At 34.2% G+C, this 21923-nt stretch overlaps 1 protein-coding gene across 1 annotated transcript in view; it reads left to right on the plus strand.

Annotated features, from left to right (window-relative positions):
- LOC138712995 (uncharacterized) overlaps positions 1–21689 on the plus strand; it is a 73560-nt gene extending 51871 nt beyond the window's left edge. The window contains exons 7-9 of the mRNA XM_069844676.1: positions 3937–4087; positions 16626–16726; positions 20262–21689. Of these exons, the coding sequence (XP_069700777.1) occupies positions 3937–4087; positions 16626–16726; positions 20262–20559 (550 nt within the window). The 3' untranslated portion in view covers positions 20560–21689. The remainder of the gene's footprint in view (positions 1–3936; positions 4088–16625; positions 16727–20261) is intronic.
- The last annotated feature ends 234 nt before the right edge of the window (positions 21690–21923 follow it).

Here is a 21923-nt window from a genome sequence, read left to right on the forward strand (position 1 = left end):
AGCATTACTTTGTTTAAATTGTATGTGTGAAATTTTTTAACTACACAGAATGCCAATCTAATTGATTCAAACAGGGGCGGAAGTATGATAGAACACAACAGATTCATACATAATTTTCATTCAAATAGTAAGAATATGCAGAGGAAATATTGGCGTTGTGAAGAGGGACAGATCTGTAATTGTAAGTGGACAAAATGGCACTGGACATGACAGTGGTGAGAAAAAAAACTATGGACGTAAAATTATTGTGGACGAAATTTTACAATGGACAAAACAGTTAGTGGACATAAAAGTTGTAGACATATTGTCTACCAACTATTTTTCTGTATTCAATGCATTTTGGTTAACTGCAGTAGGAGAGTTTGTTTCCTGACTAGCCATCAATATGTTATTATTTCTTAATGTGAGTTTACTTTCCACTTGACCATTTACGGACACATTACAAAATTGCGGCTTTGGATCTGACATCCATAGCACCGCAGCAAAATGTCTGAGACCACTTGTTCGTATTCCTAAAATCCGGTACTTAGTTTCGTGTCACTTTCTTACTTCTAAATATTTTGTATGTATTTTTTCCACTCCCTGTATAATTTACAGGATTTATAGGAATAGCATTGAGTACAATTTTATTGTAAAGAAGAGAGTATTTCTTCTTCTTTGTTTTTATTTTGTTATTTTATTGTATTATTTTAGATGCGTTTTGAAGGACTTCTTCTCCTTTGTCTTTATTTTATTATTTTATTTTAATGCTTCGATTAATTTTAAAGGACTTCTTATGAAACCAAGCAGTTTTATGTTTATTTGAGTCTAGATTTTGGTATAGTTGCATGCCTTGCAACTTGTGATTATCTGAGATTGGGTGATTTGCTGTTACTTTTCACCTTGCTGTTGTACACACCAGTTATATAGAAAACTCAATATTATGTAGTAGTTCAGTCTTCTACCGTAGCTTGGTTGTAAGAACTTCTGTCTTTACGTGCATACCTGTCGAAAGCTAGGTGATGCTATAACGAAAATTTGCTTACTCTGTATTTCCTTTCATCTACGAGTACAATAATTCTGTCATTTCTTCACTTACAATCATCTCATAATAATAATAATAATAATAATAATAATAATAATAATAATATAACAACATTTATTAGCCTCTGATATAAGGTTATAATCATAATTTTTATCACATTATAGCAGATTACAATGATATATATACAGGGTGTCCCATTTATCTTGTGTACGTATTATAACTTTTTTGTTTGGATAGGTATTGGAATTTTTGTTTTTGAGCTTTATGTTAGAACGAGGGGCTAACATGAGTTTGGAGATTTGGTGCATGTAACTACATTATGGTACAAGATACACGTGACGTCATCAATTTTTCAAATAGCACTACATACTTTAATTATGTTACATTGATTACACATGTCAAGACGAGTTCAAAAATGTATCACAATGTCACCTTCCTAATCAATAACAACAAAACTAAACAAAAACGTGCTTCCAATGTGATAATGTTATGCTTTGAGAGTCACAGAAGATGTTCCAAATGGTGACCATTCACATTAATGCACATTCGAAGGCGTTCCCCGAAAGACTGTATGACTGCCCAGCATGTTGCTGGCTGAATGGACACACAAGCCTGTCGAATGCGTTGCTGCATGTCGTCTGGTGTTGTCAGAATGTTTTGGTACACACTGTCCTTTACAGTTCCCCATAGGAAGAAGTCGAGTGGTGACAAGTCTGGAGAACGTGCAGGCCACTGTACGTGGATTTTGGCGTCGACAGTTGTTGTGGTTTGTTTACGTGTTAAGACAGCAAACACACAACACACGACGTGTACGGACATCAGTGTCTTTCGTTTTGTGTAAGTTAATGCACAAGTTGAATGGGGCACCACAACAAATGGCACATTCTGATGGCATTCATTTTGCATTTTGTTGTTGTTATTGATTGGGAAGGTGACATTGTGATACATTTTTGAACTCTTCTTAATGTGTGTAATCAGTGTAACACGATTAATGTATGTAGTGCTATTTGAAAAATTGATGACGTCACGTGTATCTTGTATCATAATGTAGTTACATGCATCAAACCTCTACACTCATGTTAACCCCTCGTTCTAACATTACTTTCAAAAACAAAAATTCCAATACCTATCCAAACAAAAAAGTTATATATAATAGGTGCACAAGATAAATGGGACACTCTGTATATAAATTTGATAGTGTTGGGTATACCTTATTTTATTTCAAGGAGTGCAGTTCGGTGGTTCCTTTGAACACCCACTTACAGATTTATGACTTCCTACATAATCACCTCTGACAATTCCATCCTGTCCCCTCGTCCCAACATTGCACAGTTGCCACAATCCTGGTGACCCTCGACGGCATTCTTAGAATTCGGAAAAGACGTGGCAAGTCTGCCTCCACGTGGATTTGACGGGAGTCTGTCAATTCTTCTGAACGAGAGTTGTGATTGGTTACTGACAGGAGAAGACAAGATTTCAGTCACAGTAAGGAAGACATTTATTTATGACAACCAATTAGTAGGGGGCAGTAGAAGGTCTGTCGGCAAAGTCCTTTCTATGAAACTGCACTCCATGAAAAAAAAAAAAAATACAGTATGTAAAGGGCAAGATCTACAGGATGCTCGATTTGATAGGCTCGTAATAATTTTAATTATAGGCCTACTTTTTTCTAGCTTATAAAAACTGTTACTTTGAAAAGGACTCTTTCCCCAAAATAGTAATTCCTGTTGTAAATGTGAGTGGAAAAAACCATAATGTGCTGTGACTAACTTATCACTACTTACACAAGATTTCAACTTTCGTAGCAAAAAAGTCAGCATGGACATTTTTAAGCAAAGATTATTATTATTATTATTATTATTATTATTATTATTATTATTATTATTATTATTATTGTATACCCCCAAATTTAATTCATTCATTCGTAGTGTTCTGGCCAACCACAGGTCTTTCGCTTCAAAGCCAGCATTCTCCAGCATTTCCTATTTTCTGCCTTTGTCTTAGTCTTGGCATGCAGTCCATATTTAATATATTACCTAATTCAAATATTAGTACTAATAGTTTTATTTGAATTTATTTTTCATGTGTCACTAGAAATGAAATAAATGTCAAAGTTGTCATGAATCGAAAGATTAATGGCAGATATAACAATTACAGTATTGTCAATCCTTGACGAACACCACAAACATAACTCAGTGGACCTATGGACAAATCATACTAAGACAGCAATGTCAGCATGAAAGCATTGTACTAATTGTTACTATTGTACTGCATAAAAATTAATTATCCTTGATAAATCTTTGGAAAGTTGATTAAGAAGATACATAATTTACAAGAACTATTTATTTATTATCATCACCACTACCACCGCTACCATAAACAATCATAAATTAGACCTTAAAAAGACCACTTTCTATTTTCTCAGATATCTCTCTCCTCGCCTGTAACCTTTTGGTTTGTAATCCAATCTTAGTGTAGGTATTTTTTATAAAATGTTTTATTCAATTGTGTATTCTTAGATTTTGCTCACGACTTGTTCTACTTTTCATTCATCTTGCTGTTTTCTGAAAATTTTCATTTAATTTGCCTTAAGTCTGTTTTCTCTTTGTTTAAGAATGTTAGCTTCACTGGTATACAACAGACTAATACACTATTTTATTACGGTACATAATATAATGGATTAATAAAACTCTTTTATTACATACTTTTATTCCGTAAGATTTTAAAATGAAATTATGTCTTAAATTGTTATTCATAGTTATTAAAACTTATTTATTTATGTTTGTCGTATTTTTTAGACATTTACACCACTTCTTTCTTTAATGTTACTTAAATTCATATTTGCAGGATATATATGACGTATAAAGTACATAAAACAATTTATTTTAAAACATGAATAAAACATTTTACAGGGAGTTGACCCTTCGCAGTTCATCAGAGAAAACCATCAACCCAGACAGAGTGTCGTGGCCTGGTGCTATCACAGGGCAGACTGAATTGGACTGGGGAAATGAAGGCAAAGGACACCTCTCTGTTGAAGCATCTGGGGAAGACACAGGAGAGGTGAGTAAGAATTCATATGACCAACTATATCTGTTAGGGCTGTTAACCGTATCAACATAAAATATGAGTGCCAGAAATATAGTGCAAGAGACGTAAGAATTGCTTCATTGTTGCTCTGTATCAATTAATCATTTCCTCCTTTATTAAATTTCTCAGAAATGAGAAAAAGTTAGGTTTGTATTAACTATTATGATTGAATTTTTGTAAACATGAACGGGTGAATGTAAAAACATTTTGTTCTATTATAATTGAAGAAGAATAGATCAAATGATATAAAATAATCTTTGTACAACACCAATTCTCTATCGTTTTCAATATGTAACATATTTTACTCTTATAGTCTAACCTAGAACAAAAAACGGAAATAGGAATGGTAAATTGTCTCTAGGTATAATTAATAAAAATATTGCAATTAATGAATTGACAAAACTATAAAAATTAAATAAATCTACCCTAAATATGTGCACAACGTAATTTACAATAACAATGACGATGATGATGACGATGATGATGATGATGATGATGATGATGATGATGATGATGATGATGATGATGATGATAGAAATAATAATAATAATAATAATAATAATAATAATAATCATCATCAAAAAAGTTTCCTTAACTCACTCACTGGTATATGCCAGAGAGAGCAAAAGATGATCTTCAAAGTAAACAATTCAAGACTCCACACAGAGTCACTGAGCAGAACTCAAAATCCTAGTCATTGCTTGAACGTGAAAGGAGGTAGGGATAAACGAAACAACATTTATAAGAGATAGAGGTAGTAAAATAATAGTGATGTCATAGATCAGTGATCGTCAGCACTCGCTGAAATGGGTAAGAAGTGTATCGTAATACACACTGTCATGCAGAAGGGAGAGGCAGCCATGGATGCACTGCTAGTGCATCTCTTATTTGCGGGTAAGAGACCTTAGCCTAAGGGTGCACTGTGCTGATGACTGCTGTCATAGATCATTAAATAAAAAGCATATAATGTCAGTACAAAATTATGCATACCAGAAACAAAATGAAAGGAACACACTTGCTATAACAATAACAAAACAGAAATCTCTTATAAAATAAGGATTTATTTCCTTTAACGTTTGTATAATTAAGACAATAATATGACATAAATAGATATACATGAATTAAATTAATTTCTTATGATCGCTCTACACAAATTTTTTACACAGTCTAGTTATATTCCATTTTTACCTGTAATATCTATCACACGTTTCTGAAGTCTTTTTGAGATAAAAATACAACATTATAACTTTGACATTCGTTGAGGTCCTTACATTCGAAATATGTAACTCCAGAAAGAACAGTTAATTTCAAACTGACATCTGCTAAAAAAAAATACACTGTATCTCATATAAGAGATGAAATGTTTAAAGAAGACAAAAGCAAGGGTTAGTCAAATTTATGTTTGCATAAAGTATAAAAAAATCTTTCCCAAGATATCTGTGTTATACAGAAATAAGAATATTTCTTTCCTGAAATCTGTATATTAAATAACTACATAACTTATCTTTAGATAATTATTATTTCAAGATCAGACAGGAGGACATTTAACAATAAATTGAGAGATGAATATTTCACGAATTTATTTCTCATCAGTGAAGTTGAAATTTACTTCTAATCTAATCAGGTAGTCAAAAGTCTAATGCTCTCAGCTCACCAGCGCCATGAAGAATGAAAAAGGAATGAATGCATTAACTCTTATTCACTTCATATCTACTTGAATCCACGCCCCTATTCACAGGCTTCCAAAATTATAACATCCAGAGTACAAGCTACATAAAAACACTTCTATACTTGTATTAGGTCCATAGAGGTTGGGTTCATACACAATTTGAAACGAATTATATCACATTCAATACATGAATGATAAAATTTCGTTGTACGTCATACTTACAATTAAAAAATTCAATCTATGGCCTTGTCGTTAATGATTGTTGTCATTGAATCGACATAATCACTTTTAAAGAAAATAATTCTAAAGGATATATTCTCAACCCTACCCTCGGATTTGAACATCACAAAAGCCTCAGCCTGAGAAAGTGAGCAACGAAAAGAGAAGCATTCATGAGCCTGTCTTGGATTACTATAAAGCCAATTCAAGTTAACCTAGACACAGGTATTCAGATTGATGGTGGGAGCATGAGGCACTATATTACGCTATTTTGTGGAAATTTGGAGAATACCCATTAACAAAATTAAAATCATTGTTATCATTGTAATTAGAAGGTCCTTGCATATATTAAAAAATAATTTATATAATAACTTTTAGAGTTAACACTTAAAGTTATTTTGATCTCTAATTTCATATTAATTTAGTATTTTTTTTTCAACATTTATTGTAGAGAGAGAATTTGTTTATTAAAAAAAGCTGCCCTAAATAAAGGTTCATAGATCGGCCTACTAATCCATTCATAATGAACAATGATTAAAAACAATTATGTATGTGATAAAATAAAAAGAGAACAATAATTTGAAAAAAAAAATAAAAACATTATAAGATAAATAATGAGAAAACATAGGAGGAAATCACTTAGAATAAACGTTTCTTGAAAAAAAAAACAAAATATATATATATATATATATATATATATATATATATATATATATATATATATACTTCAATTCTAAGTTATTATTCCCGTTATTATTGTATTTGTGTTTACCTTGTCTTTTTCGGCAATCTGTAAATTCAGGAGTTTCTTTTATAATAAACTATATATATATATATATATATATAAAAATTTGCTGTAAACTGATTTCCAGGTGTCCATGTCTTAACAGTCCTTTAAAAAAACTCACTGTAAGAAAAAGGAATTTCACTCAATTCATCTGATGAGTCGCCAATGCTGAAAACTCGTTCTCAATAGATAAACAAGGAAAGTAAAATCCTTTTGTTACTGAATGGTTTTAGATGCGAGTCCTGGTCTGTGGTTGAGTCATCTGTTTCCTCAGCTGATAATGCTGCATTCATAATCCACAATGAAGCCTAAACAAAGAGGAAAAAGTACTCAGATTTCGTCACCTATTATTACTTTTGGTGTAGTTTTCAGTCAGCTCGAGTACATATGATTATACAGTGTGCAGCATATACATCTTACCAGTATTACAATCACTTATAATGCGCGTGTTTAGTGTGGAGATCTGACTGCTTTCTCACATGGGAGGAAAACAAATTGGTGGTGAATTGTGATGATTTAGGCATATAATTGCATACAAATATTGCACCAATAAGAGGTAATGAAAAAGCTACGTTAATCGTACCTTTTACCAGAGCGTATGTTGAAAATGATGTTCAATTTTTTTAATGCAAGAACCACATCGCTGTACAAGTGAAATACATTCTGCAACTCTCTATTTATAATTGGACACTTTAAAGTAGAAAGGTGCAAAGTGCCAAAATCATAGAAAACGAAATTTTTACGCAGAAAAGTGCAATATGCCTAGGAGGATGATATATGAAAGAGTCTACATCCACTTGTGTTTCATAAGCGAGATATTTAGATGTTACGTTGCCAGCACCATGCAGTTTCAGATGGTAAGCGCTCTCTTGAGCTGCATCATAGAAGGGCAGAGTGTGCACAAAATATTATGGAGACTGACACCAGTCTTTCACAGCTGTCTGATAGTAATGCTTGTTCCCTTGCAGCAATGGATCTTCAAAAGGTCATGTTTGTGCCCAAACTTACACACAATGAAATGTTTTACAGATGTCAGCTTTCGCGTTATAACTTTGGAGTTTGTGTATGTGATACAATGCAGTCTTACATGTGTGTGTGGGGTGAAAGCATCGCGAGTAGAGGTGCCAATGAGATTGCCTCGTGTCTGCTAAAACTGGTCAATATGGACATAACAAACAAGAAGAATCTGATAACTGTGCAGCTCAAAACAAAAACCGTGTAATGGTTTTCATGTGTCTCTTTTTAGTTGCCATTGGTTTATTTGAGCACATAGAACAACGTTTCCTTCTCAGTGGCCACACTTTCTTGCAATGTTATTCTGATTTCGCTTTGATTGAAAAACAAGAGAAAGAGACAAAAGCCTTCATTCCTAGTAACCTGCTTAAAATCGTACAAGACTCTAAAGTTGTAAAATCATTTCAAACAGTTTCAATGCTAGAGTCAGATTTCCTTAATACCCAAGATGTTGCTGATCAACTAATTTCCATCAAGAACTTGAATATTTCTAAGGCATGTTGCATTCAGTATGATGTTAGTAAAGCAGGTAGTGTTTCTGTGAAACAGTCCCATGATAATGAAGCAGTGCATACCATTAAAGTGCTTAAAAAAACGTGAAAGATGTGCAGTCAGCATTGTTTCAAGTTAAAGTAAAAAATAGGAAAATTACTGAAAAAAAGAAGGGGGATCTACTAGAATGACTCCCTATCTTCCAAATGAGGAGCATAGCCAGTTCTACAGGCAGATCTGTGAGTAAAAATTACTCAGAATAGGAAAAAATATGTACTGGACTTTGCACCATTCTACTGCAACTGCACCCATTACTTAACCCTTTTCACAATTTGTGTTATATAATTAAATATGGGTAAATAATGTCTTTACATACCACTGTTATTAATGAGTAAACACTGTACTATTGCTGTTTCCTATCAGTAAAAAAAACATGACACAATATGTGTACAATTATTCTTATAACTACATTTGTTTGTCTTATCTCCAATGTTTCATTTTGGCACTTTGCACCCTTCTACTTTAAAGTATCCAATTTCACTCAGCACTCACCTGATTTCATTCTCCAGCTCTTCAAGAATTTGTGAATTGTTCACATACACTTTGTGCTTTAATCCTTAGAAGCCGGAAGACTTATGCCACTATTGCACGCAAATGCCTAGCTCTTAACCAGGGTTTCGTATACCTGCATAATTGGTTAAATTCGTGTTGGGTTCATTAGCCGAGTGGTTTAAGGTGCTCAAGAAATGTCCGGCCAGCATATCATGTGTAAGATTGCAGGTTTGCGTCCCAGCCATTGCAGTCAATTGAGCTTGTGGTAAAGGATGGGGAGGGCCCATGTAAAGCATTCGGTGTAATGGTATGCGTGGAAGCTGACGGGGTTTCAGTTGACTGCAATTGAAATGATTTTGCTTCTTTTTTTAAGAAAAAAACATTACAATTAATCAAGTGCAATGTCCTTTATGTTATATAAAAATTAAAGAATATCAACATATTTTATATATAACATACAATTTATAACATATCACGTCATGACCATAATACTAGCTGGCCACTATAATGGACACAAGGCTCCTAAAGGTTAAATTGTCCCACAGATAAAATCAGAAACATTTAAATCCGGAGAATGAGCTGACAAACATCTGGGACTAATTACCTAATCATCAAGAACTTTTTCTAATGTTTTTAACAATATAGCAACTGTATGTGCAGTAGAGTTATCCTGCTGGAAGTAAGCATACTGTTTTTCATCTTCAATCAGTATTGCAAAAAAAAAAAAAAAAAGTCGCAGTATGTATCACAGTAACCCTGTGGGTTGAATTTATTGTATAAGAAAATGGGGCCACTTATCCTGTATACAGTAATTCCACATCACACACCCACTTTCAGGTCGTGAAAAGAAACTTAATGAACTAAAATAGAATTTTCAGTATCCCATTGCCTTGCATTCTGGCTATATATGTGGCTACAGTGCAAGCACACTGGTTTTCAATTCAGGCAGCCTGGGTTCAATCCCAGTCAGGTCGTGATGGAATTTGTGGTGGTCAAAGCAGATGTTACAGAGGATTTTTCTCGGGGTACTCTTGTTTCCCTCTATTATTTCACCAATTCTCTTCACTTCCCTCCTTATTTCATCTATCATCTACAATAGTAAAAATAGGCTGGTGTGAAATATTGTGGATAGTACGAGTTTCCAATACTGATAAAGGAAGGGCTTGGAATTCTGGGCCCCTTGGGCTCATCAGGCTACTCGTATGTGGAGGGGACCTGGCTGAATCAGTGGCTGAGGCAGGATAGCCCACCTATCAGTATCGGATTCACCATCCCGGGTCCAGCCCACTTAAAGCCAAGCTAAGCCAAACCTTGTATTCTAAGAGTGGACATAACCATTTAAATGGAACCGAACTTCGTTCTTGTCATTAATTGAGATAGATCAAAAGTACCATCATGAACAGATTGTATCATCCATTAACAAAAAGTCACGTGAGTGGTTTGATTCCCTTTCTGTGATCAATGAAACACTGTCACTCTATAAGGATAAAACTGCAGCATTTTCAGTCCTCTTTATGCTGATCTTTGTGACTCGTTGCATTCTTGTGCTGATTGGCGTGAAGATTTCTCAGGGTTTTTCTTGCCTGAATATCTGCAAGTTCCCCCAATGTGATTCTTGCATTCAGAAAGGTGTATATTATTTTCTACATATCGTTGTTGTTCCTGCAATAACTCGTATGTGCAAAATATAAAATTGTTCAGTAGGAGGAAAAACACATTTATTCATTCTATGGCAGTTGTACGTAGGAGATTGTGAATTCTTACATTTTCGAAAGAAAGAAATATAATTACATATACGAGATTTTGTTATTTGCTTTATCACTATTTAAGTTATTTAATAGAGCAAAAATCTGAAAATCGATAAATATGCCACAATGGAGTTATTGCAGGAACAACAATGATATGCATTGATGAAAGATAAGATCAACATAACATTTTTTTATTACCTCTTACCAATTCATTATTTGTACGGGAGTGTAGGCCTAAATCACCATCATTCACCACCAATTCATTCTTCCTGTACGAGAAAGAGGTTGGATCTCCTCACTAAACATGCGTGTTGCAACTGGTTATAATGCAGTAAGTTGTATATGTCACACACTGCAGTTCCTGCTTTATGTAGTAAACACGGCTTTTGAAGTAGCTTAGTTTGATTTAATATAAACATACTGTAGCAGCCAGATTTAGAGGCAATTGAAGCAATTTAAACGTCCTCCTGCCTGTGTGTATATGACTGACAAAAATTGATTGCCAGTTATTTGTATGCTCAAATATAATTTTAACAATTATAGAACATTAGAAATTTTGAAAAATAACTCAAGATGAATAGTGCTTTTTGTTCACTTATAAATTTGAGGTGCTTTTTGTATTTGGTCCATTGGATCCACAGCTGTAAACGACAATATTTATCTTTGCTTAGTAGAGAGTGAGGATTTAATATGCTGGGAAAAGCTGAAGTATAATTAATAAAGAAATTATACATAGGCTACATAAATCCAAAAATGTTATTGAAAAAGATAATGCATATTTCCACTACCCTGTACTGCCTCACATTTTGAGTTTAGTTTAGTTTATTCTTTTTTCTGTTTTTTCTTATTCCTTATCTATTCTTCTACTTATTTTCCCCTTTCTTCTATTCTTTCTCTTTTGTTTATCTCTACATATATTTCTTATGTAGCTGTTGAAATTCCTTAATAGTATATTATGCAACGAGTCTATAATGGTAGTAATTAAGACGCGAGTATGTTTATGAAACGAGCGCAAGGGACCATATTTCTAACTTGAAATTATTCATAAGTATTCATATTATTCTTATCTGACTGGGGAACGGAAGTGACCTTGTGTAATACCTCGTAAATTGTGAGATGTGCGCAGACGCGAAAGTAATGATTTTTTTCCGAGGAACAAATGTCATTGACCTTGATATAATCTAAAGAGTAAAATGAACAGTAATCTTGATACAACCTGGAAATTGATTTAGACATTGAAAAACGAGATGACAAATTGAATGTATTTTAATATTATTTACAATTAACGCTAATTATTATAGTAACAGAACATAACCTTCTACGACAGTATTGGATTTCCAGCCTCCGTGATGTTTCGCTAGTTGTCTTTCGATTGCATATCCGAGAATAAACGATACTTGCGCTTTCATATTGCTACAATGGTGCTTTCTGATTGGTGGAAAACCTGAACTTTAATGAATAGGTGTATTTTAATGAGGTCCATTAAAGGGCTGCTACCAGGTGTATAATTACTACATTTCGGCATGGTCGAGCATAAATATTTATTTATCACTGGTTTAGACAAAATACTAACTTATATTAATAGGATGTTAAATATAAATTAATTTTTTATAAAGTCATCCATATTTCTGGTGATAATAAAATTATTTATGAAAAGCAGTGTGTATAACTACATACGAACATTGATCCCTTAGCAAAATTAAGGGAAATCCAGTTTTATTTAGGATATGCACCTTGATTCAAGAGGAAAGGGACATACGTTGAGGGGTGATAGTAGAGGCAATTCTAAAGGAAAAATATTATAGAAACATATGTTTTTATTCTCAGTGGTTTCCAAGAAACGACTATTTAAAAATAACAGATATGAGTCTCCTTTTCTTCTCTGCATAATTGCTCGCATTGATTCAGACGTACATTTCAGTCGACCAGTGATACACTACCTCATTGAAACCTATCCTGGGTGTTGGATCGGTTGCAGTAGTGTCATTTCTTGGCCACCAAAGTCACCCGACATTACACAATTGGATTATTGTTCGTGGGGTTGTCAGGGGCGGCCCGTGATTCAGAAGACAAGTGAAGTGCTGACAACTGTATGTGACAAGAAACAATATTTTTTCAATCTTACCTTATCTCTTGTAGAGTAGGTCTATTCTCCTGTTCTTCAGGGCCGCGAATTTGTCAATGATGTCATCTAAAAAGCTGGGTTGTCCTTCAAGTTCCGAAAGAAGTTCTCTATGAATAGAAATGTTGGCCAAGGAGGACAAACGCTGCTGGGAAATTGTATTCCGCAAATAAGTTTTTATTCTCTTTAGACACAAAAAACTTCTTTCTACGGACACACTGGTGGATGGCAAAGACACTACAAGTGAAAACAACTTATACACTTCCTGGAATACGTCTTGATGAACATCACTCTGACGTAACATCTCCAATGCTTTCAAAGCGTTAACACCACTGTAATTGCTATCACCATAAAGAAGTTCAAGTTCATTTTGTAAACGTTGATTTTTTTTAAATATGGATGGGTAGCACTCGATCAAGTTCTGCAAAGCACCTGATGGAAATTCTTTAGAATAGTCTTTAAATTTTGTTGTATCTACCAAACTTAGAAATGATACTTTGTTCAAGTCATGAAATCTAGTATTAATTTGTGACAGAATATTGTCTACTATCTCGTAAAACAATGACTTGTATTTGAAGAAAATGTCTTCATCGGATAATTGGGCATGCTGTCTTTTATGGTTGCAGTTACTTCTCACTTTTGCATTACGAAATATTTTGTTGCAGTATTCTTCATTTCTTTTACTATTAATCAAATCGTAAGTACTTCGAATTTTAGCTGCACAGTAACTTATATCTAAACATTTCTTTTGCAGAACATCATACAAAACATCAGTTAGACTGAATATGTCATAAAAAACCAGAGCCAAAAAACTGAATTCAAAGTCATTCATGTCATTCAAGAACCCTCCGCATTGACGGATGGAAGTACTATCAGTTCCAGGATTTATTTTTATTTTTTCGAAAACCTCTTTTAAACCATCCCAATTCTCTACTACTGTTTTGAGTATTTTGGAGTTCGATGTCCACCTCGTTTCCACAGCTGTTGGAATTCGCCTTCCAACTATCGAATTTAGAATGTAGTTACGTTTACCTGAATGATGAAAGAAAGTGGGAATTCCGCTTAGGTTTGCAAAGAAAATTCGGCAACTTGAAATACTGTTGCAACTCTGTTGCAGAACTAAATTCAAACGATGCGCTAGACAATGAATGAAAATAGCTTGAGGAACTTCATCTTTGACTTTTTTCTGTAGGCCATTTATGTGGCCTGACATTACACTAGCGCCATCGTAACATTGTCCTATCAATTTATTACGATAATTTAAAGGCCCTAAGATGCTGTCTATTAGTTCAAACAGGGCTTGTGCATTCCGATCAGAACTTACGTCATAAAAACCTAAGAAACGCTCCACCAGTTTACCATGTGAAGTCACGAATCACTATTATAGAGCATTGACAGTTTTGTCCAACGTCCGTCGCATCGTCAATTTGCAATGAAAAAAAAATCAGTTTCATTTACTTCTTTCTTGATTTGGTTACATACGTAGTCTGAAATACATTCAATTAGTTCGTTCTGTATTGTCTTAGACTCGCCGCTGAATACACATTTAATTTTATTGTATTGATTTCTAACTTCGTCGGAACTTACAGAGAGCAAAGTTTGGAGCAGTTCTTTGAAATTACCGCGGTTATGTAACGAAACTTGTTCATCATGTCCTCGAAATGGCAACTCTTGTTTCGCTAAATATATAACGGCTTGAACCACAACTTTCATAAAGTTCCTGTTTAACCGAACATTCTCATTAAATATTTTAATAGCTACACAATAAGGACGACTCCTGTAACGCATTGCGAATTGAGTTCAAATTTCTTTCGACTTGTTTCAATTGCAATACGCACTTCAAATGCTCACTCGAATCCCCATATTTGTGAAATGCACGAGTTGAGTTCGCAAAATCGCCAAACCCCGCGTTATTCCAAACGTTCCTTTTCACTCCTAATAAAAGGCAAGCCCAGCAGAAAAGTTTTTGTAGAAAAACACTGCCACATAACCAGGTATACTCCCCATACCAGGTACTTTTAAAATGCAATTGATAAGAATTTCTGGACTTTTTTTGTTTTCTAACAGACACTGATAAACGCGGAGTTGGGCAATTAAACACTAATAAGTCTCTCTTATCTTCCTCGCGCCAACGAGAAAACGGTGTCTCTAATAAATTACACACTACATCGTTTTCTGGATTCATTCGCAAAATCACTTATGAACATCACTAAATAATACACAAATAACAAAATTAACTTGTTTCTCTCACCAAGAAATGGATAAAACTGACAATGGGTTTGCACTTGTCGCCTTGTCGGGGTTCGGCGGGTTGGACAAGCGAGGGGTGTTTAGAAACCTGTTTCTTTATTCCTTGAATAGGCAAAGGAACGGCTCTTCTATCCTTGGAGGGTCAATGCTCGTTACCATGGCAACCTACAACAGGCCTGTGTACTAGAAATGTGGAAAAAGAAGCGTTTCTTCTTGAAAACCAGTACCTACTCTTACATTATATAGGGGGTGAGTGTCAGCAAGCGACGCGAAAGGGAAAGTGTGCAGCGATACACCCAGACACTTCACGAGGCTTTCGTCTTTCAGATAGCGATAGGAGATTTGTGAGCAGGTTATAACTATGATAAAATGAAAATGCATAATTATTGTGATTATAATTTTAAAATGTAGGTGAAGAGCCACTTCAGTCACTTCACCTTGCGGGCCGCGGCTGGGGGTTGTCTAAAAAGCGAAGTCTGCAAGTGGAAAGTAGAAACAAGAAGCTATTGCTTGCCCGCATTTTAAATGCTTGTGGTCACATTAAGGAAGTCCAAACCAGCTCAAATTAGCAACACAACATTTGGCTACTTGCAAAGTGTATCTAGGTTGACGGAATTTTTTAACATGTTGCATTGTTCCCATTCTTCGTGGTTTCGATTGGTTTTCGTACTTGTTACATATAATATTTTTGGTACCGTACTCAGTCCGTAAAATGGTTTCTAAAACGAGTATTAAACTGAAATTTAATCTTATTTTACTCAGTTGGCTAAGGCACTTGCCTGCCGATTGGGAGTTGCTCTCGGGCATGGGTTCGATTCCCACTTGGGTTGATTACCTGGTTGGGTTTTTTCTGAGGTTTTCCCCAACCGTAAGGCAAATGTCAGGTAATCTATGGCGAATCCTCGCCTCATCTCGCCAAATATCATCTTGCTACCACCAATTCCATTGACGCTAAATAATGTCGTAGTTGATACAACATTTTTTGGTACTCAGTCTGTAAAATGGTTTCTAAAACTACTAAAAAAGAAATCTTATTTTAAATAATATGTATTCATATTGGCACTCCATGGTCTTCTATTAAATTTAGTAGAATATATTTCCGATATCAATTTTAAAAATGCGACCACTTAACTAATGTGTTGTCATAATTACTACATATTCAATCTGTAAATTGTTGTCATGAGAACTTTATAATATATGATAGATTCCTATAATAGTTCATTTTACGGACTGTTATCTGTCTCTAAGCAACTGCTTTTCAGACTGAGTAGACTACTAAGAAACAGTTTTATGTAGACCTTCAATAGATGTACTAAACTTAGAGCTATAAAAACTAGTGCTTTAATTAGTTGGCTCGTTTTTATTTCTACATCTAGCTTCATTTGTGTATTGTCTAATAATTGTCCACAGCATATAATTAGCACATTCAGTATTGTTGACGTGCTCTTATTGGTAAATACTGATGTGTGTTCATTAAAGTGAGATTGAGAAATTAATTACTGGCATTATTTTTGTTGTTTCAATATTTATGTGTTACATTTTCAAAAATAGTATAAAAATAATATTTTCTAGAACACATTGTCTAGATGTGAAAGTATTTTTATTTACATAGGTTACTGTAAGTTAATATGTAATTAAGCAATAATGTTATTTTTCAGGAGGTAACAAGCCAAATGCTCCCAAAGATCTTAGCACGAGAGGATATTCCTAAGCCTCATAGGAAAGTCAGCAGGCTCAGAACTATTGGACACCAAATCAGGTAAAAACATTGATACTCGGTACTAGCTTTAAAGATTTCGTAGTTCAGAGTATACTAATGTACTGTAAGTTAGAATATGGGTTAGCAGGTTATATACATGTTAAAAAAAGACAAAGGTTAGCAAGATAGCAAGATAGACTTGAGCCTTCCAAAATACATGCGCCAATACAATGTGTTTATAGCTTTATAGGCTCTGCCAATAACAGCAATGCTCTACCCTTTGTCATTACAGTGTTGTCACATTGTCATATCCTGTTTGAATTTTGCCACATTAACATAATTTGATTAGTACTGTATGGGAGAGGTTATGTTCATTGCGCAGTACTACATTTTCTCTTTGTCCATCTTCTCATATAGGCCTACTTGATACCTGTTAGAATCAGATATGATTTCAGCTGCATATTTCAGTTTAGGATGCCATAGCTACCTAGTATTTCATTGAATCTGTGATTTCAAGATTTCGAATTTTTAGATAGGCCTACCATTAAAAATTATAATGCAGGATTCCTTATATTACACTAATAATGAAACAATTAATAATGGAAAACAGGCCAATTTGTGACCAGTGACCAGTGACACTTTTTTAACCCAGTCAACTCGTGTTTAAAGTACTGGCAGGGTTGCCAGATTTTAGATATACCAAGGAGGGACATATTTTTCCATCATATACCTACATCACTTACGTTTGGTCTTTAAAAAAAGAAATGAAAATTATCCCTCTATATGCAGTTGAAATGACTAATATGAATCTCAAAATTGCAATTTTAATAAGAGAGAATTTTGTAGGTACAGATTTCAAAGTACAAAACTAGTTTTCTGGCTGTAGGTTACATCACGTTTCTCTGGCTTCTTTCTGAAGGGCTTCTGACAATATATTATGTAATGCAAAATTATTAACTTAATGACTTAATAGTAGTTCTGTCTCATAGTTTTCCCCAGCTGTTTATTATTAACAGTAAAGCACAAATTCCAAAGGATGCATCACACGTGACAAAATATTTAAGTTTCAATGTTTATTATTACAGTGACATAAAATTTATTGATATTTAAATTCATATTTATTTTGTTACTTAGCATATTAGTGCTCCAAATCCATCATTTAACATACAGAATACATTTTCAGAGTTTATATACATATACTTTAGCATTTTCAACAAGTTTTTTTTTTTTTTTCTGTACCATTCATTTTTGATGAACCTTTCTTTTTAAATGTTTACAAATATATTCAGCACTGAATTCACTGTCACAAACTTTACACTTCCCAAAATATTCGTTTTTTCCAATATGCAAACTTACATTGTTAGGCTAATAAAATTAATTTAAATTTAATGTAATTAGCCTATTTAGGCCTAGAAGAAAATAGTTACCAGGCAACGATAAAATTACACAAGTGATGTTAATTTTCTGAAGAAGGGACCTTTTGCATCTCGCCATAGTGGGACTCAGGATTTTTATATGAAAATCGGAACATGTCCCGCCAAATCGGGACATCTGGCAACCCTGAGTACTGCTATTTAAACATTTGGATTTAGGCCTAATAGCCAATTGCGGGTGAATATGCTATGTGCTGTAAAAATGGCTAAAATAATGACTACGCAAAAATTTTTGTGTATGTATTTATTGATTAACCTTCAAGCATTATCTCGCACAACACAATAGTTAGCACTAGACCTAATTAAATATTGAAACGTATTAGTTGTAAGTGAATACCCAAGCAAATAAACCTTAAAGCAGTTACAATCATAGAGAATTGGAACTGGAAATAAAGTACTTGAAGTAAGACGGAAGATGATTACACCACCAAGATTAAGTGAAAGAAAATCCGTTTTTCTCACTAGAACAAGAGCGAGGTAGGGTGTTGTTTCTCTCTGTTTCACTCACCTTCACCCCTCAGCCCCTAACCTGGCTGATAGCTACTGCCCCCTGTCCTACAGTGTATGTTGAGAACTTAGAATTTCATTTACCAACAACTCTCAAGCTGTGCTAGAGAAATCCCATTCTTCCCTTCGCCCCGGGAAGGGTCCTAAGATCCACCTTGTTCCTATAAGATGTACATTCATTCACTCCAGTAAGTCAATGATGAGGCTTCTGCAAATGATTCGCGTGATTCTCCGAAGCTTATGTTCCTATAATCTAAATTATTTCAACTCTTATATTAAGCAGTGATTTTAGGGCAGTTTGTCCCAGATTTTTGGTCCAATTCTATTTTCGTCAAATGGAATACAGGTCCAGAAAGATATTAGTCCAATATGACTTTTTGTCCAGAATAAATTAGACCAGTGTATAATTTTGACCATGTAAATGTTATCGCTTTTATATATTTCTACATAGAAATCTTAATCTTCCTGAAAGACTTCTTCAGTTGGTTTAACTTCTAAACGGTATGTGGAGATCCTGTTCTCAACCTTGTACTGGGGATATTGCTGTATTAAGGAGAAAATGCGCTCTTGGTTTCATACTTACCAGCTGTTCAAAGGAGCCCTAATTTTTATTTGGCCTCTGAGAAGAAGTGTGATATCCTGGTCGTGCTGCCTCTGCTACTCCTTCAGGGAGTCAATGAATCTCATCTTTTTAATCAATTATTTCTGTGAATATCGCTTGCACATTCTCTTGTGCCCTTCTCTTTAGGTTATTTCTCGCTTTTCTAACCTCGCCGTCCACACCGTCACCTTGTTTTTTCGTGATTTACTTCCAAACTTATCTCATTACTTGCTTCAAGTAAAATTCACTTGTTTTCCTTAATAGTTTGTGGATTTTCTCTTAACATATTCACGTAATCCGCATAAACAAGCAGCTGATGTAACACATTCATTTCCAAACCTTCTTTGTTTTCCTGACTTTCTTTAATGGCATATTCTAGAGCAAAGTTAAAAAGTAAAGGTAATAGTGCATCTCCTTGCTTTAGCCTGCAGTGAATTGGAAAAGTGTCAGACAGAAACTGGCCCATAAGGACTCTGCTGTATGTTTCAATGAGACACATTTTAATTAATCAAACTAGTTTCTTGAGAATATGAAATTCAATAAGTATATTATCTAAAACTTCTCGCTTAACCGATTCATATGGCTTTTTGAAACTTATGAATAACTGATGTACTGTGTCCTTATACTCCCATTTCTTTCTCCAATATCTGTCAAATACAAAAAAATCTTATTGATAATCGATTTTTTACGTCTAAAATCACATTGGTTGTATTAATTCTTCTGGAATTTAATCGATACCTGGAGACTTGTACATTTATTGTACTTTTTCAGCTTTTCTATCGCAATTTCGATTTCAGAAAGTGTAGGTTTGGGTAAAAATAGTTCAGCAGTTTGTATTTGAATATCATTCCGATCATTTCTGTTCAGCCTGTGTACATTTAGTAGTTGCCCAAAATAGTTTTTTCATCTGTTCAGGATGGAATGAGAGTCTGAAAATTAAATGTTGAGAATTTTCATTTATTTTCATGATGTCCCATAGTTTGTGTGTATCGAATATCTTTTCAGGTTATCTAGTATGTCATTGAATCTGAGATTTCTTATTCTTTTATTGCAGATTCTTACGCCGTTTGGAGTTAAGTCTCAAACGACGTGAACGCTTGGTGAGTCCTTCAGACAGTGTGGACAGCTGTGGTGAAGAGGAAGAGGAAGGTTCACCACCATCATTATCACCCCTCCTAAGTCACCACCAATGTCAACAAGAGTTGCACAAGAGCAGTAGCTTTGGCCATCTTCAACAAGCAGCACGAGGTGGAAGAGGTAGACAGAAACTGAAGAGACTTGCTGGAATAGAATTACAAGATAGACCTTGGCATCACGTCCACGTGACCGGAGGCAGTGGCCATACTGATTAGAATTGCTAGCTTTAGCTTCGTAGCAGGTAAGTTGAAGTTCGTGAATTTTGGAATTAAAATGACTTTCTAAGTACGGTATCTGAGTGGAACAAACTATTTGAAGTGTTTTGAGTATATTAATCCTTTGCGATATTAAAAGTATGCATTGCTTCTACAGAGTTTTGTTGTAACGAAAGATATTCAGCTTTTTCTCATCAGAAAAACTTGATCAGAAATTATGTCTGTGTCTTACATGATGAAACCTCTGAACAAGAAAGAAAGTGCTCACAACATAAATTATTTTTTATTCACGTAGATATTTATAAATACTGCAACAAAAGACTAAAAGAATGGAAAGTAATTGGTTTATAAAATTGGAACTATAATCCTCGCAAAGGGTTAATACTTTTTCTGTACGAGACAAAGATATGTGCAACATATTAACGCCTAACATGTTAAACAGGACTTACCGAAATTTGAAATTTGACATTATGAGACTCATAGAGTCTTCACAATAAAATTCCAAAACAGAACCATTTGTATAAGGACTATCTATGTGTAAGCTCTTATTCATTACAGAGAGGAAAAGTTCTGGAACGAAAACGATATCACACACAATGTGGACTTTTTTTTTATTATCAGTTCCGAAATTCATTCATCACTTACAGTTTATAGTGGGAAATACTATAATAAGACTTTTTCACGGAGAAAGGACCCAAAGGCTTGCGCTGCAACCTGAGGCTTATTGTGCTTGCTTCTGTTCTGCGAAAGATTTTGTTGCTGAATGGCTACTCTCTTGCACACTGCACCGTAAACTTAACCAGGCTACGGTAGTGATGACAATGACATTTGAATTAATGATGGCGAAATGAATCCGAGGTCCAGTGCTGAACATTACCCAGAAATTCTGCTTCAATTGGTTGAGGGAAAACCTCTGTGAAAAAACCCCAACAGGTAACTTATCTAGCCAGGATTTGAACCCGAACCCGCAAGAAATGTATCTAGTCTGAGTGTATGAAAGGTTTTGCATCTGTCAAGATTTCGATGGTCACCTTGAAAATCCCAAATATTTCAAATTGAACACTTCCAACTTCCATTCAGTATACTGTTATTATTATTATTATTATTATTATTATTATTATTATTATTACTACTACTACTACTACTACTACTACTACTACTACTACTGTTATTATTTTATTATTATTATTATTATTATTATCATTATTATTATTATTATTATTATTATTATTATTATTATTATTATTATTATTTCATTATTATTACATTAACCATTGAGGAATAAACTAGGTACAGTATTAATAGACTCATTTCCTAAATTAAGTATTTTTAACTATCTTTATTGTTCTTATGTTTTTTCTTTT

Source organism: Periplaneta americana, chromosome 14 (assembly GCF_040183065.1).
Source record: "Periplaneta americana isolate PAMFEO1 chromosome 14, P.americana_PAMFEO1_priV1, whole genome shotgun sequence".
NCBI classification, from domain to species: Eukaryota; Metazoa; Arthropoda; class Insecta; order Blattodea; family Blattidae; genus Periplaneta; species Periplaneta americana.